The sequence below is a fragment of the Mastigoproctus giganteus genome, chromosome 6 (genome assembly GCF_048544385.1).
Source record: "Mastigoproctus giganteus isolate SK-2022 chromosome 6, ASM4854438v1, whole genome shotgun sequence".
In the NCBI taxonomy this organism is placed as follows: domain Eukaryota; kingdom Metazoa; phylum Arthropoda; class Arachnida; order Uropygi; family Thelyphonidae; genus Mastigoproctus; species Mastigoproctus giganteus.
The window spans coordinates 232,628,990-232,654,246 of record NC_143580.1 but is presented as its reverse complement, the minus strand read 5'-3'; the positions used below and the strand labels follow the sequence as shown (position 1 = coordinate 232,654,246).

Genomic DNA, 25,257 nt, shown 5'->3' with positions numbered 1-25,257 from the left:
GACTAACCCTTATCTCTTTCTTATTATTACAAGTTCTCTTTTCCTAGGTGCTCTGCTCCGTTGATATGGTGTATTAGAGCCAGGGCAAAGGTCTAATCAAGAACACAGATAAGTAGAGTCAAGCTTAAGATTCAGTACAGAGGCTTGGTTAAGAATAGCCTGTAGGAAAAACAGGTCCAGGCTGGGAGATTCAGATGTTTGTTTAGTTAGGTTGAGCTCTTTATCGCTCATATCGGTTTCTGTTGTGTACCTTTTCAGTAGCTACTTTCACTTTTCTTCTGAATTGGCATCTGTAAATTCCCCACTCTCATCCGTACTAGTCTGATTACTTACCTCAACGAGTCAGTATTCATTTACTGTCCAACTCCAAACTCACAGAACCAACTTTTCCTCTTCCTCATTTATCTCTTCAACTTTTGTTCTCTGGAACAACCTTCCTTTACAAACCTTAAATTATAATACAAGAAAATTCAAATCTAATGTCAACAAGTATCTTCTGCCTTCTCAGCTTTCAATGCATGTACACTTCTAAGTACTATAAGTTATAATAACTGTTATTTGTGGTTTTTATAAATAAAAATAAAAAAGTTTTAACCTCTGAGATACATTATTTGATAATCAAATGTTCCTGAAATGTAATGCACTGCATTCTTAACGTATTTTTAATATTTAAATGCACATCATGCATAACTTTAACCCTTCAGCCTTTTTATTTTAGACGGTTATTTTAGGTGTATGACATGTTCCCAATTTAAAAGCCTGTATATATTTTTATATAAAAAAATGCATAAAAATATATACAAAAATGTATATATTTTATATTTTTAATTAATTTTTTTATAAATTTAAAATGCTGTTAAATTACATGTAACCTAATTGGTCACATAGGCTGTTTTCATACTTCACTTGTTAGGAATTTATAATGATATTGTATGAATATTTATAAAATTTCTTTTCATTACTATATAGATAATATAAATTTTAGTAATAAAGGTAGTAAAGTTTCAAATAAAAATACCAAAAAAATTTAAGTTGGCCACTTCTGCATTCCATTTTCTAACTTCTAATGCAGCCACATGGAAATTTCAATTTTTTTTTTTTTCCCCCTGCATAATAGCTATATACACTAAAAATAAATGACTAAACATCATTTATTGTGATCACTGTTTTCCATTTTTAGAAAATTATAATGCAGCAGTAAAATCTGGTATTTTTTTTTCTGGTCATCTTTTATCTCTAATTACTATAATAATAAAACAGCTTATAAAAATAATTATTTTTGTTTTTCATTTAAAATTTTTTTTTTCCAACTTAATTGCTCTCCATTTCTATAATTCAGCAGCATATAGAGTGATATAAAATTATTTATCATGAAAAAAAAAAAAGTCCATTTTATTTTGTGGTAAAAACACAATCCTTATGCACCTGTGAATCCTATTAGACTTAATTCCTTCTGGGTTACTAGAGGGTGTTTGAAACATCCTATGTGCTATTTAATTCTTGCCCAATTTGCTGCTATTCCTGAAATTATTTCTTTCCACTTTACTGCCTTAGTGTCGTGCGAAACTTGTGTCAGAAAAAGATCAAGTATGATCGGTATAAATGAGATGTCAGTGAGGGACGTCTTCAGTGTGCTGGGATTCCTTCTGGGTTTTCTAGTTGATTTCACTAAGTTTCCTTGCTTTCTTTTCTTCCAGAACTGCAGAGCGGTAAATCAACACCACAGGAGAAGAGAACAGTCTGACAAATTGAGTTGCTGCCTGGTGTATACAGTGTAGTAAATGATCCCTTGTTCCATGAAATGGTCTTAGAACCAATTAATCAATATCGGGAGTGTATAATCACTCTGTTAAAGCAATGAAATCCTTAATGCAACACTTTCAAGCATATATATATATATATATATATATATATATATCAGTGGCGACTTTAACTTCTCAAGTCTACTCATGCTCAATTCAGATTTTGACTGCGTGGTTGACACATGACATCTGCCTGAAGCGAAGAGGGGGAATGCATGAGTGGATGGAGTCACAACCTGTCAATCGTTGCCTTCCCCTGCTTCTCACTGCCGTTTTGTAAGGGGTACCATTCTCTGGATTCAGCCAATAAATAAATAATTATAGATTAAATAAGAAAATAATTTAACTCGCCTATTTGAACATAAACTCTAATCATCTTGGTTTTAATGCAAATTCTTCTAAAATCATGCCATGCAATTCATTTTTTCTTTCTAAATCAACAAGTATTTCTTTCTCTATTGATATTTGGGCTAGTAATGAAAGCCATTCCTGAGCCATTGTATTCCTCAAATAGGATCGAATTCTATCAAGAAATGAGAAACTTGTTTCATTTGAAACAGAAGTTACAGGTATTGTTAGAAGTTGAATTAGCCTTGTTGTTTCTGACAAAGCGGATAATAATCCAATTTCATGAAATAGTTCTAAAAGAGCATTGGCTGATTTGCATTTTCTAAAATTGCTGTCACGATAAACATATTTCAGTTCTTTGATTAAGGACTTGTAATCTATTATATTGGGATATTTGTTTTGGAGAACATTAAGATGATGCGTTGGAAAATGTTCAAAAAATCCTTGAAATGTTCACATCAATCAGCTCAAAAAACGCAAAATCTTGAATGCAAGTAAATCTTTCTCTCAGCGACAGTATATTTTCGGTCAATTCAAAATACTTGGTTTTGTAATTGATTGGCCTTCTAGTTCTTTTTCTTGTTGGAGAATTTGTATCATTTGACTGTTCTACATCTTTCATGGTTTCTTCAAAAATATTGCGATACGATTCTTCAGTGCAACTACATTCAGTGAATTCAGTAAAGTCATTTATCTTCTGTAGGGCAAACTTCATGTCAAGCTGTTTTCATTGCAAAAGATCAAATAGTTTTTCCACTTGGGATAATATATTTTCAAAGCAATTGATGAAAAACATGAAACTGAAATCATTTAATTTTATAAGCAGATTATCTGCTTCATTTAACATCCCATCTTGCACTGTCATCCAAAATACTTTTGAATGCATTCATTAGAGCTTCATGATGTCTTTTAATTGATGACACTGTTCTAGTTCTATAGCACCACCTTGTCTCATGCAGTCGTATGTTAACATTGAACTCTCTCAGCACGGCTTTTTGTTTAGTACTTGATGAAAAAAATTTACTTAACTTGAAGTTGTGAAAAGAAAACTTTTACTCCATTAACTTTTTCTGACAGTTTACTTAAACTAAATTCAATTTATGTACATAAAGTGAATAAAATATCCAAATTTAAAACCGTGTAAATTTGGATTTAAACGAAGCTGTGTTCAAATGAACCCAGCTTCGTTTAAATGTTTGACTGACCAGCTTGCTCTTTGCATTGCTAAAGGTTTCTGCTAACATGCTTCCTATCATTTCAGTAAATCTTGCAGCACTTTTGTCTACACTGACAAAGTCTTTCATGTATTTGATACCCCGAAACATATCTAATTATTATAGATAGTTGGGTAGGCATTGCACAATCTGTCGTTTCATCTGCTTGCACTGAAATAAACTGGGCATTTTCAATTTCATTTCAAATGACACTGCCAAAACCTTATCATTGGCAATTATCAAGTCATTCAGAATTGTACTATAAACTCCCGAAAATTGTTTAGACCCTTCTTTTGTTGAAAGCTGTGATGCAAAAACAGTCAATTACCTCAAAACAATTTAAGAGTTCACGATAATTATCTTTATTTAGGCTATCTTCTCCTTATGTCCACGTAGTGGCACTTCTTGCTTACATAAATATAAGACTGCACTGGCCAATTGCTTTAAATATTGTCTATTTTCTTGAACTTGCTTATTATAATTTTCTCTTTGGAGCTTTGCGGCACTACTAATGGCACATGTAATGTCTGACCAACGTTTTCAAACACTTATAATTATTCAAATGACTTAAATTTTGCATGATAATTGCTGTCACTCAAAATATTTCTAAAATTAGAATAACCAGTATCTGTCCAGGATTGATTTGACTTGCGCTGGAATAGTAAACAAGGTCAGCAGTACAATTTTTGACTCGAGAGGCTTCCACATAACCAATCTATTTGTTTGTACCATTTATGTTGAAACGAACGATCACCTACTTTTGTCTTAATTAATGGCTTGGGATGGCCTATCTTAATAATTTCTCTCTGCTCAGTGATGTTTCGCCTCCAAATGGTTTTTTTTTTCAATGATAACACTAATCTTGGATATGATTTCAAAATAATAATAATATGTAACACAATAATTCTTAACAATCACAGCACTATATATGCAGCAAACCAGCATGCAAAACAACAAACAAAGCAAACAGGAAGCAAGATGCTACCTATTGCTAGTATTTTAAATTAAAACTCTTACCAAGCCGAGCAACATTGGCACGAGTTTGAAGTATTTCATCTTTACATAAATAAGTCATTAATAGATGTATAAATATTATTTTTTATACAGAAGGTGAAAGAGTAGATGAGAACAGTAATTTGTAACTGACATACAAGCAAAAAAAGTTAGTAAGTGATAAACTTAAATTGCATAACATTACTTGTTTTCGGATATGATGACTTCAGCCTCTATATTAGTCTACAATAAGCCACTAACTCACGCCAATGAGAGACGGCACAGGTAGGGTCTACAGTACTGCCAATGCAATTATGAATTGCAAATATACGAAAATTGAATGAATGAAAAGTATGAAATTTGTAATTTTCATCCATTGACTCTTGCCAGGCATGAATGCCACAGTCACTACTGATATATATTTCCAACTTTTCAAAAGGGAAAAGCAGTATATTTATTGGTCCACAAGTTTAAGCATTGTTGGCTTCACGCAAACTGGTAGACAAAATGATTGCCAGGAATTTCACTCAGCAGTAATGCTGAATGAAATTCCTGGCAATCATTTTGTCTTGTAGTGACTAGCTTTACTATTACTATTCTTCTTCTTCTTCTTTAGTGCAATCTCTTTGCAGAGGTTGGCTGTCATCTTCACAATGGATGAACACGAGGTAGAAGCCCTAAACAAACCCTCATTACTCTGATCATTGCTACTCTCTGAGGTTTGCTAACCAAGATTTCCTTCTTTTTCCTCGACTTCTTTTTCCATTGATCTTGCCCTGGATTATCAATTGTAACATCGCATATATTTGTCATTTCTCATAAAATGTCCTAAATATTTTTGTTTCCTCTCCTTAATGGTGTTAGTTATTTATTTATATAGTTATTTATATTTATATATTTATTTATTTATATCTATTTATAAATATAGTTATATATTTTCTTCATCTGTCTCATGATCTCATCATTCTTTATCTTATCAGTCCACGACACTCTTAACATTCGTCTGTAACACCACATCTCAAAAGCATTTAGCTTATTCTGGGTCTTCTTTGTCAGTGTCCAGGCCTCAGCTCCATAAAGGAGGACAGAAAGGACAAAACATGTCAATACTCTTGTTCTTAAAGGAAGTGTAAGATCACTGTGGCATAAAAGATTTCATTTTAAGAAAGGCTGCACGTGCTTGTTCAATTCTTGAGCATACTTCAATAGAATGATCCCAGTCCTCACTCAGTATACATCCAAGATAGTGATAACTCTTAACCCTTTCAATTTTTTCATTATTGATTGTAATTTTTGTTTGCACTTCTTTCTTACTGATTACCATAAGTTTTGTTTTCTTGATAAACTTCAGACCAAAATTTTCATTTATTCTATGAACTCTATCCATTAATGCTTGTAAATTCTTCTCAGAGCTGGCCAGCAATATATAATATCATCTGCATATCTGATCATATTTATTATATTGCCATTAATCTTTATCCCTTCTGTACATCCCTCTAAAGCTTCTTTAAAAAAATTTTCAGCATACACGTTGAACAATAAAGGTGATGGAATATAACCTTGACTAACTCCTCTTTTAATTTCTCTCTTTCGATTCTTCTCCTTTTATGCATACCTTTGCTGATTGTCCCCAATACAAATTAGCCATAATTCTGATGTCTTTGCTATCAATTCCAGTCTTCTCTAAGGTTCGGAACAGTTTATGTCTTACCCGATCGAAGGCTTTTTCATAATCCAAGAAGCAGACGAATAACTCTTGATTCACATTTCAACATCTTTCTATTAGAGTCCGAACCGCAAGCAGGGCTTCCCTAGTACCCAGTCCTTGTTGGAAGCCAAATTGAGAATTACTTAGTGTTTCCTCACATCTTTTATAAATTCAATTACATATAATCCTTTGAAGTATCTTCAGTGCATGGCTCATCAAACTAACTGTTCTAAATTGAGAACAACTATTTATATTTGCACTTTTCAGTATGGGTATGAACAATGATCTTAACCATTCTCTGGGAATTTCTCCAATGTCATAAACCTTTTTGAGAAGACCAACCAACACCTCCACCTTTATTATCTTTAATAGTTCTGTCGGAATTTCGTCAGGACCACTTACCTTTTTTGGGTTTAGCATATTTAACAGCTAAGATCACTTCTTCCCTCATGATACTCAGTCCTTCCGCATTTCCTGATCTGTCAGACTTTTAATTTCTGTTGTCGTCAAACAGTTCTCTGATATATCCTTGCCAGCACTAAAATTTTTCTTCAATTGAAACTGCAATCTTTCTGTTCTTCTTTTGTAATATTCCCTTGCCAGTTTTATAGTGTAGTCCTAATGCCTCTTTCAAGACATTATGCTGGTTGAATTGGTCATGTAAGAATTCCAGTTTCTCAATTTCTTCGCATTTGGACCTCATCCAAATTTTATTTTGCTTTTATTTTCTTTCTGATTTTTTTGTATTCTGTTAAGTTGTTTTTGTTCTTTTATAAAACATGAACAATTGCTTATTGGCAAGGTAAAAAAATATTAAGTGGTAAATACCTCAAGCCTCATAATGATAATCATTTAAGAATATATGGAAAGCTTATTTCTGTTTTTCAATTCACTTCTCATTTCATGTAGTTTGTACTTACAGGCCTGAAGTAAAGGTAATAAAAAAACAAAGATTTAAAATAGTATCCCCTTTGGAAAGAGTATGCACATTTTCATGTTTGCCAAAAAAAAAAAAAAAAAAAAAAAAAAAAAAACAAATTCCCAGAGCCAGCACAATCATAAAATTAGCTCAAAGTATAAATTAAATATGGTGTGATAATTAAAATCACTCATATAATTTATAAAATTATTGCTGAATGCAACAAGAAATCTCCTTGCCTTTTATATGCCATATAAGAGTGGTTTTAATTTACAAATTATTAGTTGATCTTAAATTGTTTTTCAACTGGCAAGGTAAAAAAAAATATATTTTTTTTACCTTGATAAAATGGCAATATCTTGGCTTATATTACTCATCACTGGACAAATTCTATAGAAAATTTCAGAGGAACAAGCAGTTTGCTCTTGAAACTGCACCGGTAAGGTTTTATCTGGAAATAATGCCATTGTTCAGCTTCAATAATGGCATTATATCCAGAAATATTTCCAAACCATGTTATATAACTATTTGGTAATGTCACCTGGCCACTTCAATCACCATATCTATCAGTGCTAGATTTTTATACTTGGTTTATAGAAATAATCCAAGAATAACTGAATTTCTTAAAATTTATAGAAAATGCAATAGGTAATATGCATCCAAAACAGCACACAAGAAATTCTAGTAATCTCAAAGAGATTCTTCTATAATTCTATTCCTTCTTACATTTATATTATATGAAATTAAATTACTGTACAATATTTTGTATGCCATTAAAAATCCTTGATTGTTCAAAAATAACATCAATCAATGACTCTCATTGTCTCAATGTCTTTCACTAGTTTACCACACACACTTAAAAAAAAAAAAAAAAAACTGTGCATGCCAAGCACGCTAGCGGATGTTAAGTGAAACTTCTTTAGGTGAACATTTGTCACTTGACCGAGGATCCTGTATTGACTGTATGAATGCTGCAGGCGAAGAATCTGCACGAATGGGAGCCACAGAGATATGAGATATTCTGTTACCAAATCTAGTTTCGGCAAGTGCTGTGGCATCATATGATATTTAAAACCATTTGACTTCGATAGAGCCAGAATCGCTTTGTTCTTGAGAGAGCCATGACAGCTGTTACAGGTCGACATTTGACTTACATCCTCATCTGGAAATGCTGTTTGCAGAAGAGCGTGCTACAATCTTCACATTCTTGAACCAAAGCCGATCACACATGGAACAGCCTGAAATCATTATCCAGGAATGTACGTTTAAACTTTGTGTGGATGCTTCGGTGTTTCTTAAAATCCTGTTGCTGCTCCTGCTGTGTATTACACCCACCATGTTCTGAACAATTTAATGGAGTACATCTGGCAGTCGGTTTCGGCTTCTTCATCTTTCATTTATGATTGGGCTTCAAGGACCCTTCATCATTTTCATTTGCAGTATCAACTTCGAATTCACTTCTAACATTTCTGGGGAGATTTAAGGCTCTGAAGATGAGGATGGACCTTCTCCGGCTTCTTTTCTCAACTCCATCACACGCTGTAATTTCTTCGACTGTTAAAATAGCTTAGATCTCTCCTTTGCACTCAATGGAGGTGGTTTCAGTGGTCACATTGCACATATACGTGATATATATATATATATATATATATATATATATATATATATATATATATATATATACCCTACAACACTCGCTTTTGGTCTTCAACACGCTTCAAAGCATGTTGAAGACCAAAAGCGGGTCACACATTACTGTAGCTGCATGAAATAAACCATAATTATTGACATAAATTTTGAATTATAAATTTTTTATTAAATATTAAGTGCACCTTCCTCAGAATTCATCAATATTATTATAACCGTATAATAGGTATGTTATTAGTATTATGTAATGATTGTTGAATTTTTGTATTTAATTATTAAATGTAAAAAAAAAAAAAAAACTAAACTATAAATACAAACATAGATAATGAAAATTAAATTACATTTCAAAAAATGCATAATTAGTGGTATGGAACTGGTCTTGCAGCCCAAAATCCACTTGCCATGACAACTAATATACCTTGCAAACTTCAGCATTTTGTTTAGGCTTCTACCCAAAAAAGGCTGGATGCTCCTAGTTTAAATATTTTAAAGAAAGGCAAGTTGGATGTAGCAGATAATTCTAAAAGTGGATGATCAAAAACAATTTCCCCACCCTGAATTGAACAAAGTGCACAATTTACTAGCAAGTGACCACCAACGATTAACACAGAGAATGTTAGCAAGTAAGTTAATGTGCATAAGGAATCTGTAAGGTGCACAATTACCAGACTTTAAAAAAAATTGCAAAGTTTGTTCCACACTGTTTGTGTGATAAGGAAAAATTTATACAGTGAGATGTTTGCAGAGATATTGTTCAAACAGATGACAGTGAACCTAGTTTCCTGAACAGCATTAGGCTATAGTAGCCTTTTTTCCATTTCCAAAGTTTAAACTGAAATTGAAAGGATGCCAATTTGACAGCATTTATCGAGTTCGGAAGAATGTGACAGCAGAAATAAATATCATCACAGCAAACGAGTGTTCTTAGGCTTGTATGAATAGAGTAACAAGTGTATTCGGTCCCTTGGGAACAATTTGGAGAAAGACGAGTAAGAAAATATCTTCCTTATCCGTATTTTGCCTTATTTGAATTCACTTTCATTACTTTTTTTGTCACTGTGTATATACTTCAACACATTTAATCTCAATTATTGAAATAAAATTGATGAAAAAAATTAAATTAAATAAAATTGAATTAAACCACCATGTGCCTCTCCAAAAAAAAAACAAACCAAAGTGTGTCCCCTAGGGGGTCACACATTGCAAACCTCTGAGTTGGATTAATTAGACCAAATGAATCTGGGTCAATTAAAAAGTAACAGCATTAGAATACAAAAGTGAACATATATAAGCATTGTGCATATAACCACTGAATATATAAAATCACTGTCCCTGTTGATTCACAAGCTGACCAGTGAGTGCATATTATAAATCTGGCTGGCAGCATTCCATGCAAATTGATGAGTAACATATTGTTACCGAGAATGGGTTTATGGGAGTTAGACTGCTTCCATTTGTTACTTCTATTGTATACCTAATAATAATGTTATTAGCAGAGTTCCCCATGGTTTGGTGTTGGGCCCACTGTTGTTTTGTATATTTATCAAAAATATTGATGAAAGTGTATCAGGCTTAATGTCCAAGTATGCAGATGATACGAAGGTTGGCAGGGTTGTTAATGACAGTAAAGGCAGTGTGCTACTGCAACAGGATCTAGAAAAGTTGGGCAGATAGGCTGAGAAGTGGCAACTGAAGTTTATAACACTGACAAATGCAAAGTACTGCATATGGGTAGAAGTAAGCACAGAGAAACGTACTAACTGTGTGGTATTACACTTGGGGTGGTAGAAAATGAAAAAGACCTGGGTGTAATTGCGCAGTCAGATAGGAAGTTTTCTGAGCATTGCAGACAGGTGCCAGAGCAGGTCATGGGGTATTGTCAGTGACATACAGGAATTTTGCTAGTAGGGAAAAGGTGATTATCACTTTGTATAAAGCAATAGTCAGGCCACGCCTTGAGTACTGTCTCATTTTAGGAAGGATGCAGAGTTGCTTGCAAATACAGAGAAGGGCAACAAGATCATTGGGAGGAACAAATCATTGGTCCTCTTACCAAGAAAGGCTTACTGCAAATTGCAGTGCCTGGATGCAAGGTGATCTGATCGAGGTGTACAAGGCTTGAATGGGTTGAACAGGTTCAATTCTGATGGGATTCTCCCCACTCCCTTTCTCAGATTAAGAACCTGAGAGGGCATAAATTCAAATTGAGGAAAGGCAGTTGTACTAGAATAGATGTGCAGAAATTTGCCTTTGCCCAGCTGGATAGTTGATTGCTAGAACAAACTTCCATCTGTCATTGTGGAAATTGATAGCTTAAATAAATTGAAGGAGGGAATGGATGCGTGAAATTGTGGGCTTTTTTTTTTTTTTTTTTTTTTGGCTGATGCTACATAAGCTCATACGCTTGCTTTCTTGCATCACATACCCCTACTACTACTACTACCATATCTTCTTTCATTTATATACTAATATTCTGATTTATTCAGATATAGCTATGTATTTCTGATGCGCTTGCACTATATTTATACATAGTCCTGACTCTCCCATAGCTTGAGGCTTATGCCCTAAATGCTTAGTCTAAATACATGATACACCATCAGACATCTCTCATATTGTGGAGTTATACTTCATAACCGTTTTGCCATCATTGCATCACTCGGGTACCTACCCACCCACCGAAGAAGGGCCAAATAGCCCTGAAATGGTGCCGTCTGGGTGGTGGTATCCATCTGACTAAATAACATTAGTCTTCTCCTTAGGTGAAGCGTTACTTATTCGAAGTAGTGCAATATCATGGCAACTTGTTGTGAAGGTATTCACAATATGAGATATAACTTAAAACGATGCTGTTTTACTAATATTCTGATTTATTCAGATATAGCTATGTATTTCTGATGCACTTGCACAATATTTATACATAGTCTTCTGGGAGGCTATCATTCAGTTACTTCGCTAATGAGTCTTCAATCTTTTTAATATCTTTGTTCTCCAATTTTGTACGTCAATTTGTTGTTTACCCTCCTTTTTTATGTTTCAGTTTCACTTTCGGCTCGCCAATTAATGGGTTATGGTCAGAACCTATGTCAGCACCTGGATATGTCCTTAAACACATCATGCCGTTTTTGAAATGATGGTTGATCAAAACATAATCAATTTGATTCCTGACAATATTGTTTTCTCCATCACCTGGAGATTTCCATGTATAAAGTCTGTGCTGTGGCAGCACAAAGAAGGTATTCTTTACAACCAGTTCAAATCTTTGTGCAAACTCTACCAGCCTGTCTCCCTGGTCATTTCTCTTGCCAAGTCCAAATTTGCCCACACTCCCTCTACATTCGCCTGCACCAATTTTGTCAGTAAAATCACCCATAATCACTGTGATGTCTCTGTTCTTGGATAGTTGTAGCATCAATTCAATTTGTTCATAAAATGTCTCAATCTCCTCTTCACCTTTGTTGGCTGTTGGTGCATAGGTCTGAATTATATTTAAGTTGTAAGGTTTTGTTGCTATTTGAATCATAATCACTCTGAATAAGGTAATACATTTTTTACTGCCTTACAAACCTTAATATTGACCAAGAATCCAACTCCTCTGATTTTGGTCATCAGTGCCCATGTAATAAAACATACCATTGTCTGTAGCACATTTACCATTGCCTGGCCATCTGACCTCACTAATACCAAAATATCAATTTTAAGTCTATTCATTTCTTGAACTAAATTATCAAGTTTGCCTACTTCATATAAACTTCTCATGTTCCAGGTCCCAAATCGAAGTGACCAACACCCTGAGATTCGTAGCACCCTCTTCCCATTCAAGGGATGCCAGGGACTGAGGGCCAAAACTGTTTTTGTCCGTCATTGCTACATGATGTCCTGGGGAAAATAGTGTGTTAGCTTCCTGTTCCTTTTCACACCACTGTAATACTGTCAATAGTCAAGATGACCATGTTTGTTTTCAGCCAGTGCTGCCAGCCAGATGTTAACTGATCTTTGCCATCAAGTATTAACTATTACTATCAAGCCATTGACTATTATAATGGCTAAATGATCCAAGGAAGCAGACTTTTTTTTTTTTTTTTGTATCTCCAAAAAAAAAAAAAAAAAAAAAAAAATTAAATCATTTATACCTTCACTGTTGCCACAAACCTTTCTAAATAAATTAAAATTTTAGAAAAAAGGAAATTTTAAAAATGTAAAAGAAAATTTAAATTAAAAAGTTTTAACACTGAAATATGTTTTTCAGAAACATTACAGGTAAAAAAAAACACTATTTTTCAGCCAGAAACATTTTGTATAACTAAAAAAAACAGTATATATTTTAAACTTTATAATTTCTTAGAACATTACAGAAAATAAATAATACAGTTATTTTACAGCCTATACCAGGAAATTTAAAAAGTTTAATGTTTTAAGTAACATTTTTCAAAGAAAAATGTTTCTTAGCACATTAGTTTAAAAAATAAATAAATAAAAATGTTTTATTATTATGTTATTTTATTATTATTATTATTATTACTGAAAACTTGAACAAAATATTGCTGGCTAGCAACAGGATGTCCTGTGTCAAAGGTTTTGTTAATTGTGCAGTAGTAGTACTATTAATGCTTCTGCTTTGTAACTAATGTACTATTGCAACCTTTTTTATGTCAGTACAAAGTAAAAGTAAAAGCCAGCAAAATTATTTTGTTTATGTAGCTAAAAAAAAAAAAAAAAAAGTGCATGTTTGAAACTTCATGATTTTTCAGAACATTACAGAAATTAAAAAAATTAATAGTACACTGTTTTACAGACACCTTGCTCATTTAACAAAAAAAAGTGTATGTTTGAAACTTAATAATTCTTTAGAACATTACAAAAATTAAAAAATAAATAACACACTTATTTTTGTAGCCTATACCAGGAAATTTTAAAAATTTAATGTTCTGAGAAAAATTTTTTCAAGGAAAATGTTTCTCAGAACGTTGCAGTTTAAAAATAAATAAAAAATGTCATTATTTTACAGCCAGAAACATTTTGTTGATACACCTAAGAAAAGTGTTTTAAACTGTAAATTCTCAGAATATTACAGAAATTAAAAAATTGAATAATGCATTATAATGTTATAGCCTTAACCAGTAAATTAAAAAAATAAAAAAAAAAGTATAAACTTTATAATTTCTCACACTTTAGAAATAAAAATTTCAAGATTTTATTTTAAAAATCTTTAGCGAATGTCATCTTACATTCTGATACATTATTTTCATGATTAAAAGAAAGTCTCAGTAGGTACCTGCCCAGGAACTATATACATTAGCATTAGTAGAGGCATATGATGCATCAGCCAAAAAAAAAAAAAAAAACCACTCCCATTTCACCCCTCTGTTTGTTCGAAATACCTGTCCATCTGAGCCTTAAATTTATTTAGTCTATCAACTTCCACAAACAAATACCCACTTGCTAAAGGCAAATTTCCGCACATCTATCCTACATCTGTCTTTCCTCAATTTGAATTTATGCCCACTCAGGGCATAAATTCAAATATTTATTCTGATTAATCTGAGCAAGAGAAAGAATCCCATCAGCAAACGATTCAAGGCTTTATACACCTCTATCCGATCACCTCGCCGGTGCCTAGTCTCCAGACACTGTAATTTGCAAAACTTAAGCCTTTCTTCGTAAGAGCAACCCTTGTTCCATTCACTAATCTTGTTGCCATTCTCTGTACTCGTTCCAGCAGCTCTGCATCATTCTTGAAATGAGGCCTACAGACCTCTGTACAGTACTCAAGGTGTGGTTTTGCCTCTATAGTACTCAAGGAGGTGATTATTCCCTTATACAAGGAAATAATCACCTCCTTAAACCTGCTAGAAAAATTCCTGTATATCATTGACAAGACACCATGAGCTACTCTTGCAGCCCGTCTGCACTGCTCAGAGAACTTCATATCTGCCTGCACAATTACCCCCAGGTTCTTTTCAGTGTAGTACCACAGAGTTGATACGTTGCTGTGGGGTTACTGTTTCCCATATGTAGTACTTTACATTTGTCAATGTTAAATTTCATTTGCCACCTCTCAGCCCATCTGCTCAACCTTTCCAGATCCTGTTGCAGCAGCATAGCGTCAATAGTGTCCTTAACAACCCTGCCAACCTTTGTATCATCTGAAAACTTGGACATTAAGCTTGATATATCATCATCAGTATCATTTATAAATACAGAAAACAATAATGGACCCAACACTGAACCCTGAGGGACTCCACTAATAACATTAGTCCATGATGAGCAGTGTCCATTCATTACCACTCTGTCTTTTCCCCCTCAACCATCCCTTTATCCATAGCAGCAATTTGCCTCCGATGCCATACTGCTCCAATTTGTGCAGCAGTCTTCCATTTGCAACGGTATCAAAAGCCTTTCTAAGATCCAAATATATAATATCAAAGTTATTCCCTGCATCCAGTTCTTTTGTGATTGTATCATAATATCCAATCAAATTGGTGAGGCAAGACTTTCCCTTAACAAAACATGCTATGTCCGCTATAACTGAAGGCTTGTCTAGATGATCCTGCAGTGCCTAAGGTGGTAGATGACTTTCATCAACCGGTGAAATACCACCACCTTGCTTATTTGGAGGCTTGAAGTGGTGAAACCCGTGTTTAGTCTCTAGAGCAAAGTTTCCGGCATCCCCCCATACTTCTCCTTCAACCCATGCACAGTACTAAGTACTGTAGGTTTTGATACCTTTCGTGTTTGGGGTTTTCATAAAAAAAAAAAAAAAAAAAAGTGCTTCTTTAACCAGTGCCTCCATTAATTTTCGTGGAACAGAAGTTAAACTCATGGGTCTATAATTACTTGTGTCATCCTTTGATCCGCCTTTGTGAATTGGGGTCACATTTGCACATCTCCAGTCTATGGGTACCTCCCCTGAGTCCAAAGAAGCTCTCATAATTTTGGCTAAGGGTTTGCCTACTTCCTTTGCTGCCTCCTTTAATATAACTGGATAGATCCCATCCACCCCAGGTGCCTTTTTTATGTTTATCCTTAACAATTTCTCCTACACTTTTCTCTCAGTTATTACAAAATCATCTGTCTCACTGCTAGAGTTTACTTCACCTCTGGCATTCCCCTTCCTGAATAACTCCTCATGTGTGAATGTAGATGTAAAATACTCGTTTAATGTGTTAACCACCTGAGCAGGATCCTCAACTGTTGAACCATCAATATCGAGTGGACCAGTCTGATTCATCCCTTTCCTTCTAGAGTTTACATAGGTAAAGAACTCTTTTTTCTGTTTTTCTTTATATCCTTTGCCAAGGATTTCTCATAATCTGCCTTTGCCTGCCTAATCTCCTTTGTGACTTGGTTACAGACCAGTTTATATCTATCATAGGCTTCCATGTTGCCCATTAATTTAGTGTATCCCATGCATTTTTCTTCTCTGCCATATGTCTCATTAGTTATCTGACATCCATTTAGGCCTAAACCTTGAACAATATTTCTTAGTTGGTATGTAAAGCCTAGTAGCTTCCAAGATAAGTTATTTGAATGCTTCCCATTTTGAATTTGCTGTTGGTAACATCAGTTTGTCCCATTGTATAGAATTTAAATACTGTCTCAGACCATCGTAGTCACCTTTACGAAAGTAAAAACTCTTCCCTTTACCCCTGGTGGTAGTTACCTCTTTGAGTAAATCCCACTTCAGCACACTAATCACTGCCACCTAGTGGTTCCTTTATCTGCAGATTTTTAATGCATGAAGAATCACTACTGATAATCAGATCAAGAGTATTACTCCCTCTGGTTGCCTCCCGAACATGCTGATGTAGAGAACAATCGTCCAATAAATCCACAAAAGCATTGCTAGTGTGTGAGTGACCCACAAATTCCAGTCAGTATCTGGGAAATTAAAATCCCCTATTATAAGACTGATTTACTGGCCCACTATTTCCCTGTACAGTTTCTTATTATACTCATCAGAGTCATTAGGCCTATAGCACACTCCTACTCTCAATTTTGATCTCCCAATGCTTATGTCACACCAAACTGCACTTGACACTGCACTGTGCAGCGATGTCGACTGGCTTCACTTCCTTGGATTTTGTGTTTAACTAATAGCATAATCCCTCCTCCCTTCCTATCCTGTCTATCCTTTCTGTACACATTGTACTCTCCAAATTCCAGTTCTGCATTCCTTATATCTGTGTGACATCACATCTCGGATATCCCAACAATATCTGCCCTTGATGTTTTGAGCAATACCTCAAATTCATCAAATTTATTTACCAAACCCCTAGCATTGGTGTACATGCATGTATACATGCACCTGTTTCTATTCTTAGCTACCCTAACACAACCCTTGTACCGCAATGACTCCCAGCAGTCTCTGAAATATCCTGCATCTTGTTTTCCAGATACAGTCCTGAGTTCCAATCTGAACATAAAATTATTTTTATAAAAAAAATTGTGGTATCTTTAGTAGGGATGGCTAATGATGCAAAGGATTATGGGAGCCAAAAATTAGAATGAATATAGTGCAATGACAATAATCATGTGATGGACGATCTGACGTTGACTGTCTTCCGATGGCAATATAAACCAGACATGCCCAGTTAGTATGATGCCACAAAGAATCATAGTAGTCTTGTGATATTATCATCAATGACAGGTACCACGTGACTTGATGTCATGCACATGATATCACATATATGGCACCATCATGCACAAAGGGTAATGGGAGACAAAAAGTGTTAGTATAGCTGACCATGCCAGCCAGGTGGGTAAAGTGCCTGCCTGGCAACCCAAAGTTTGTGGGTTCGAATCCCACCTCAGGCTTGGATCAGAGTAAAATGCAAAAAAAACTTTGGGAGGTGCATTATGGCCACAGAAGCTGATGTGCCAACTAACAAAAAAAAAAAAAAAAAAAAGTGTTAGTATGACCAGTATTCTTTCTTGGTAAAAGTGAAAATTACAAAGAAATAGTTGAAAAGTTGACTGAAAATTGTGGAAAAATGGGATACAGAGTGTCATTCAAGCTCAGTTATTTGCATTCTCACCTCATTCAAAAAGAAAGGTGGGATGAAGCTGTGATGTGACTATATCATATATGGGTCTTGTTTTTTTTTTTTTTTTGATTAATCAAAAAAAATTAATTAACCCAAGGAACGTCTCTACATTTTAATTTGTGATTCTTTTAGCTTGTTTACTTCTAGCAAAGATTAATACTTTATTCTGTACAGAAGTTAAACATTGTTAATAAATCTGATATAACAGTTTTGCATATTTACTTTTATGCAAACTATTGATGCTATGCAAAAACTGTTGTATTTGGAATCAGCATACCCAAATTCATAAAAGAAGCACCAAGGAATGCAGATGAACAGTTTTGAAAATTGTTACATACTGTAATTACTCTTATAGAATTATATTTTACTTAGAGAATGTAATGCAAACTTTTTGTATTCAGGTGAGCATATAAAAAATTGGAGACCACGTTACTTCATTCTCCTTGATAATGGTGCACTCATTGGTTTTAAAAACAAACCAGAACATGGGTTTGATGATCCACTCAACAATTTCACAGTTAAAGGTAATTTTATTTATTATATCTTTGTATAACTTATTGTCCTGTGCATCAGTGAATGTGTGCTAATGTATTAATTTATTGTACAAAATAACACTCCTTGAGGATGAAATTTTCTAAGTGGCTAATTAGTAAACTAAATGCTTTATATAAAAAGCTTGATTTAATTTAAAAAAAAAAAAATTTCCATCTCTAATTTGGAAATTTTAATAAATTTTTTGTTCTTTCAATTTTTTTATATATGTATATTGATAATTTTTTTTTTCTATATTGATAATTTTGACTTGCGTTCTTGTCCTGGACTTTTAGAGACTAAGAATTCTATAGGTTTATCAAATGGTAGATGTTTAAAAAAACCGAAAAATTTCAGCAAACTGAAATTATTTTATAGTGTGTTATTGAATTGGTCCAAAATATGGTGTAGTATATTTTCCTTGTTTTTCATGTGTATGGCATAACAGAAAATTTAATCCCTTTATTGTACTTTTTTTCTCACGCAACCCTTACTTCAGAGAACCATAAAAAATCCAGATGAGAGAACAAGCTTGCTTTTTGTGTTGAGATATTATTTCAAGTTTCTGTAATTTTAATTTCAAATTGTTTGTCTTGTTAGAAGCATCAGTAACTGCCAAGATGCTTAAACCATTCCCATAGAAAAGCAAGTATTGTTTTACTAGTAGTATACTTGCAATAATTACGATTACAGCGAGACCAATTATATGAACTAATTGGACCTTGATCTTTAGTTAATTGGCCACTTCAGATAAAAATGGTTTCAGTTTTAATGTGTAGCATCCACTACACATTTTGCATTTACAGCAGTCATGTCAATGTCTGGTTGGTCCCCAAAATTGTAGGCTTATACTGTGTAGGTATTATGACTGTTTTTGTGTTAAGGCACCACCACCACAGTCGGCTCTCTTTTCATCCATTTTGGTGTCTTCCTTTTGCAATACTTTCCCATCAGAATGAATGTTTCTGGCTTGCAGGATAAATCCCTTAAAATATTTCCCATAATGAATTTATCACAACAGCACATAGTTATCAACCCATTTAATAAAGTGAGAGTAATAACTATATTCTGTAGTCCACCTCCTGAAATTGAAACATTCGTCTTTCCCTTTGACCACCAAATTTCTTTGGACATTACTCATTTTGTGACATTGTGTATATGAAATACATGTACCATAAGCTCGATATTCCAATATATATAATTAATAATATAAACATCATAGCATAACCAGTACATAGTGTTATTACTGCATTAAGTTTGGTGCAGTATTTTAAATTATATTGAATTTTTGAACAAAAATCGTGCCTCGGGCCATAGCAGCAAAGCAAAGGTCTGAAGGTGCAAAGCTCAGGGGAGAACTTGGGGGGGGGGGAATTGTCCACCATACCGTGGCCTTGTACTGCTTGTTTAATTTGCGGATCCATCTGGAATGGGACATGATATTCCCAAGGAGAATGTCTTTGTGTGTGTTCAACGTAAGGAGCATGAGAACATTAGGTGGTAACTCAAAATTGTTATGGGCCCTTATGTGAGAGCTTGAGGAGCAGGGTGGATGCTTTCAAAGGAGTTAAATTTGGGGCCTGTCAAGCTCTCAGCCACCCACATCAATGCCACAGCTTGCACTTGATCATCAGGCAATACAGTGGCAATCCCCAAAGCAAAATGCACTGGTTCTATAGAAGCTAGTTGTTCTTAGTGACTGTTGTCATAGATATCGGAAATATATTGTGCAAAAAGGATAAGTGGAATAGGACCAAGGTATGACTGCCAGGGGCAAAAGTTGATGTTGTAGAGCAGATATCATCTTTTAGGGCACAAAGGTGATATTGTTGTACACATTGTCGCTAATGACATTAAGAGTAGATCTGCAAACTTACTTAACAAGTACAAGGCAATGTTGAAAAAAGTCACGAGTTAGGATTAAATTTGAAAGTGTCTTCAATTCTACCCAGGCATGATGAGAGAGAGAGAGTATGTGATGAGAGCCTTGTCAATCAATTTAGCCATGGAGAAATTGTGCAAGGCTCATGGGGTAGAATTTTTCTCAGTGCGGTCTGTTTGTTAACAGGAGAGACTGCTTCTACAGAGATGGGATATACTTAAATAGAAAAGGTGTAAGAATATTTGCTGATACTATCAAGGCAGTATTAGGTGGGTTGGAAACTGGTGCTGGCTTGGGGATGGGATCTACAGACTAATAGAATAATGATAGCCTCAGGCAGAGGTGAAAGTGATTCTTGCAACAAGCAGCCGCATAGAAAGTAAAGTGCTGGGGATTTCCAGTACTGCTAGGAGTATCATAGAACAAGCAAATATATGGGCTGTATTAGAATAACTAAGAGTAAGAATAGGTGCATGTATACTTGCAAGTACACCAGTTCTACGGGCATAGTAAATAAATTTGATGAATTAAAGTACTGGTAAAGACATCAAGGCTGCATCTTGAGTACTGTATATGGGTCTGGAGGCCTCACTTTAGGAAGGATGTAGAGAAGGACTGGAACAGGTGTAGAGAAGGACAGCCAGACTGGTGAATGGAACAAACTTGTGCTCTTCCCTAAAAAGGCTTCTGTTCTGGAAATTGCAGCATCTCAAGATTAGGCACCTGCCGGGATTGGAGTGTTTAATATTTTGAATAGATTGAGTAAGCTGAATGTTAATAGTTTTTCTTCCATCTGTTGTTGTGGAAGTGAATGGGTTGAATGAAATCAGGGAAGAACTAAACAGATTCTTAGAGGGTACAGATAGATGAACTGTGTATTTTTTTTTTTTTTTTTTGGCTGATGCTTGCTTGCTTTCTTGCATCATTGCTATTACTTATACCCAGTGTGAGCTGTGAATATTTTAACAATGGGCTCGCAGTTTTTCCGACTTTCTACCTAGTAATTTGATCGGTCACAGAAGTGATGTCATCCGCGGTTTCCACCAGAGGCGCCCCCACGCTTGCACTTCTAGTAGTGCGGATTAGTGCACGTGATGCATTTTTCATGTGCCGGTATGATGATATCTCGAGTCAGGAGCGGATTCGGGGGGTGGACAGATGGGGTTTATTACCCATTTAACCATGCATATCTAAAACAAAAAAACAAAAAAAAAAACCCATAAAAGCCTGGTCCTCATGCCTCTTACGATGATACCTGGATACGATAAAATCTGGAGTTCTTTTCAGAATTTTTAAATAGTATAACATCACAATCATACTTTCTGAAGTTACTACTGCAGTATGATTACAGCAATGCAAGTATTTGTCATATGACTGCGAGAATACAAGTGCTTATCACATGACTGCAAGAATACAAGTGTTTATCATATGACTGTAACAATACAAATATTTGAACAATTTCTTTTTTTCGTCTCGCATTTTCGTTACATTCCTTTGTTAGGTGCCCTCAACAGCTGTGTATGTCGCTTCAACTACAAGATCAGTACATCAATCGGTGCTATTTTACAGATATTTAGATACTTTGCACTCGCAAGTATACATCTCTTACTTTAGTTGTCATAAATCCATTGTATCTTGTCTTCCAGAAATTATGAAAATTTGCGAATGTTCAATACAAAAGCTCTTTTATTTCGTAATCAATTAAACAAATCAAAATACTGTACCTAAAAGAAACGCGAAGGTTGTTTCACATAAACTGTCTACCGCGCATGCTCGGCACATGCGCAACTTTTTTATTTGTCTTTTTTTAACAACTAGGAAAATATAATGGATACATTTTTTTCATGATAAAATTCTAATATTGCAAATAAAAAAATAACACGAAATATTTCCCACATCACAAATAACATAAAAACTATCACAAAGCATTCCACAATATTTATTACATGAACAAAAAAATTACACAAAATATTCAAGAAAAATTTATTCTAAAAATTGCCGCATACAATTTACTTCATTAATATTTTTTGTTGTCAATCTGCTTTGCTCAATAGCTGAGCGATGATTTGACATAACGATCTGGATCAAACTGAAGCAATGGTTTTCCATGTAGATGTCATAATCTGCAACGTGTTTAATTGTCAACAATATTTATTCATTCACTCAATATTATTCATTACGCTGAAAGCTTGCTCAGCTTCATCACTGCTAATTGCAATGGTTTCAAAAATATTTCTGGCTTTCTTAATTGAAAAGGGAATTTCACTCGATTTTAAAGATAACCCTCTAAAATCATTAATTTTTATTTCATATTTTATCGTAAAACTTTAAAATTTCTTTGAAAACCGAAAAATTTCTTATTCGGTTTTCACCGTATGGCCACCAAGACAAAAGTTCTTTCATATTCCATGATTCTGGGTAGCATATGTTTAAAATTTTTCTTTCAATTCCTCGTCATAAATGGAATCATTATTTAATTTAAAATCGCTCTGTTGCATTAATAACTTATCCTTTAAGGATAAAACAATGTATTTAATAACTTGTCAAGAGAATTTTTTAAATGTGTTGTTACTTTCAATTTTGATTCCTTCAAATTCTTTCCACTTCAACATGCTCAACAAGTGCCATGATTTGCTTCGGAATTTTTCAAATTAGGAATAGCATTGATAGTTCAAATAATTAATTTATCTGCTTTTACCATAGTGATTCTGTAAAGCTTCTAAAAGGTAAGAGAACTCCTGCAGGACACAGGGTAGTAAGATATCTTACTACTCTGTGCTGCAGGATGTCGATCATTAATGCTAAATCGTTAAGAAATTCCACATTGAAAAGTCAGTTTAATAATCCCGAATATTTAACTTCTGATTCAAAATGTTTGCACAAAGCGGGATAATTCCTTCAACCTGCAATTGCCGTCTGCAAGCAACGAGCTGTTCATCGTAGCCCGAACACACAACTGATCTTTATAGTTTCCGCATCAAATTCTTTAGGAATCGTCCTTAATTTGCGCAGGGTTTTTGGAGATTTGTGATATAATTCATACAGTTGTTGTTTTTGTTTTTTTTTAATTATTACCCTATGCCATATATTTTAGAACATTTCCTTCACAGTGAAAGCCTCAATGAAGTTTCAAAATCTGACAATTTCTTCTTTGCCAAGTTCGTGTAATATTTTAGTTGCCTCAACCCCTCTCCCCTCTACGTTGCTACTGTCAGTCTGTCACTAGTTCTTTGAATATTGTGCACAATGTCCGAATCACATGGATATTCAGTTGCTGTGACCATGTAAACATAGACAAGAGAAATTTACTGGAAGGCATGGATCACTCACTTCTCTGAAAAACATAGCCTGTTTGTAGGAGTAAAGGGGAACCACAACACAGGTTGACCAGAGGCTATAATCTGTGTCGGGAATCTGCTTAATCCTCTGAGTGGCTATGGAAAGCATATTGACGAGCGCAACTTCTCAGTATATGACTGCAGGTTTTAGGGACACTACTAACATTGTGAAACGGTAATTGCTTTCACCCTTAATTCACCCGCACTTTCTAATTACCTAAAGGCCAAAGGTGAGAATGATGCGTACACAGTTGTCTATCCTAATCTGTTCATTTCCTGGAAATTTTCTTTGTTCAACGGAAACTATTTTAAATGTAATTACCAAGGGAAATGAAAAAAAATTCGCTATAAAGAAGTTTGTTAAACAGAGTTCCGACTGTAATTAAATCAAAAATGAAGCAATTTTAAAATACATAAAATACATAACTAGGGATTAAAATACGAATGCTGGGGGATGGTGCCCCGCTCGTCGCACCGTAGTTTCGGCTCTGGATACTCAATAATTGCATTCAGGATTTCATTTGTAAAATAAATGATCTTCTCAACAATGGCTCACAAATTTTCAAAAAAAAAATAGCAATGGACTCGTGCGAGCTCACTGTATCTCACCACTGCTTATTAGCATTAGCATTAGTAGAGGCATTTGATGCAAGAAAGCAAGCTTATGCAGCATCAGCCAAAAAAAAAAAAAAAAAAAAAAAAAACCCACCTCCACTTCACCCCTCTGTTCGTTCAAAATACCTGTCCAGCTGAGCCTTAAACTTATTTAGGCTATCAACCTCCACCACAAGGGATGGAAGTCTGTTCCACCAACCAACCACCCGCTGGCTAAAGGCAAATTTCCGCACGTCTATCCTACATCTGTCTTTCCTCAATTTGAATTTATGCCCTCTCAGGTGATTATTCTGAGCTAGAGGAAGAATCCCATCAGCATTGAGCATGCTTAAACCATTCAAGGCTTTATACACCTCTATCAGATCACCTCGCTGGTGCCTAGTCTCCAGACACTGTAATTTGCAAAACTTAAGCCTTTCTTCGTAAGAGCACCCCTTTGTTCCATTCACTAATCTTGTTGCCCTTCTCTGTACTCGTTCCAGCAGCTCTACATCCTTCTTGAAATGAGGTCTCCAGACCTGTATACAGTACTCTAGGTGTGGCCTGACCATCGCCTTATACAATGGAATAATCACCTCCTTATCCCTGCTGGAAAAATTCCTGTATATCATTGACAATACTCCATGAGCTACTCTTGCAGCCCGTCTGCACTGCTCAGAGAACTTCATATCTGCCTGCACAACCACCCCCAAGTCCCTTTCATTCTCTACCACTGTCAGTGTAGTACCACAGAGTTGATACGTTGCTCTGGGGTTGCTGTTTCCCATGTGTAGTACTTTACATTTATCAATGTTAAACTTCATTTGCCACCTCTCAGCCCATCTGCTCAACCTTTCCAGATCCTGTTGCAGCAGCATAGTGTCAGTAGTGTCCTTGACAACCCTGCCAACCTTTGTATCGTCTGCAAACTTGGACATTAAGCCCGATATACCATCATCAATATCATTTATAAATACAGAAAACAATAATGGACCCAACACTGAGCCCTGAGGGACTCCACTAATAACATCAGTCCACGATGAGCAGTGTCCATTGATTACCACTCTGTCTTCTCCCCCTCAACCACCCCTTTATCCATAGCAGCAATTTGCCTCCAATGTCACACTGCTCCAATTTGTGTAGCAGTCTTCCATGTGCAACAGTATCAAAAGCCTTTCTAAGATCCAAGTATATAATATCAAAGTTATTCCCTGCATCCAGTTCTTTTGTGACTGCA

The 25,257-nt window shown here is 34.9% G+C and overlaps 1 protein-coding gene across 3 annotated transcripts in view; it reads left to right on the top strand.

Annotated features, from left to right (window-relative positions):
* Positions 1-25,257, top strand: part of Akt (AKT serine/threonine protein kinase) — a 151,094-nt gene that overhangs the window by 62,879 nt on the left and 62,958 nt on the right. For 2 of the 3 annotated variants that reach the window (XM_090375760.1, XM_090375761.1), the window contains exon 4: positions 18,077-18,199. The exons of the other annotated variant lie outside the window; for it this stretch is intronic. In XM_090375760.1, coding sequence (XP_090231886.1) covers positions 18,077-18,199 — 123 coding nt within the window. The remainder of the gene's footprint in view (positions 1-18,076; positions 18,200-25,257) is intronic. 3 annotated transcript variants of the gene reach the window in all.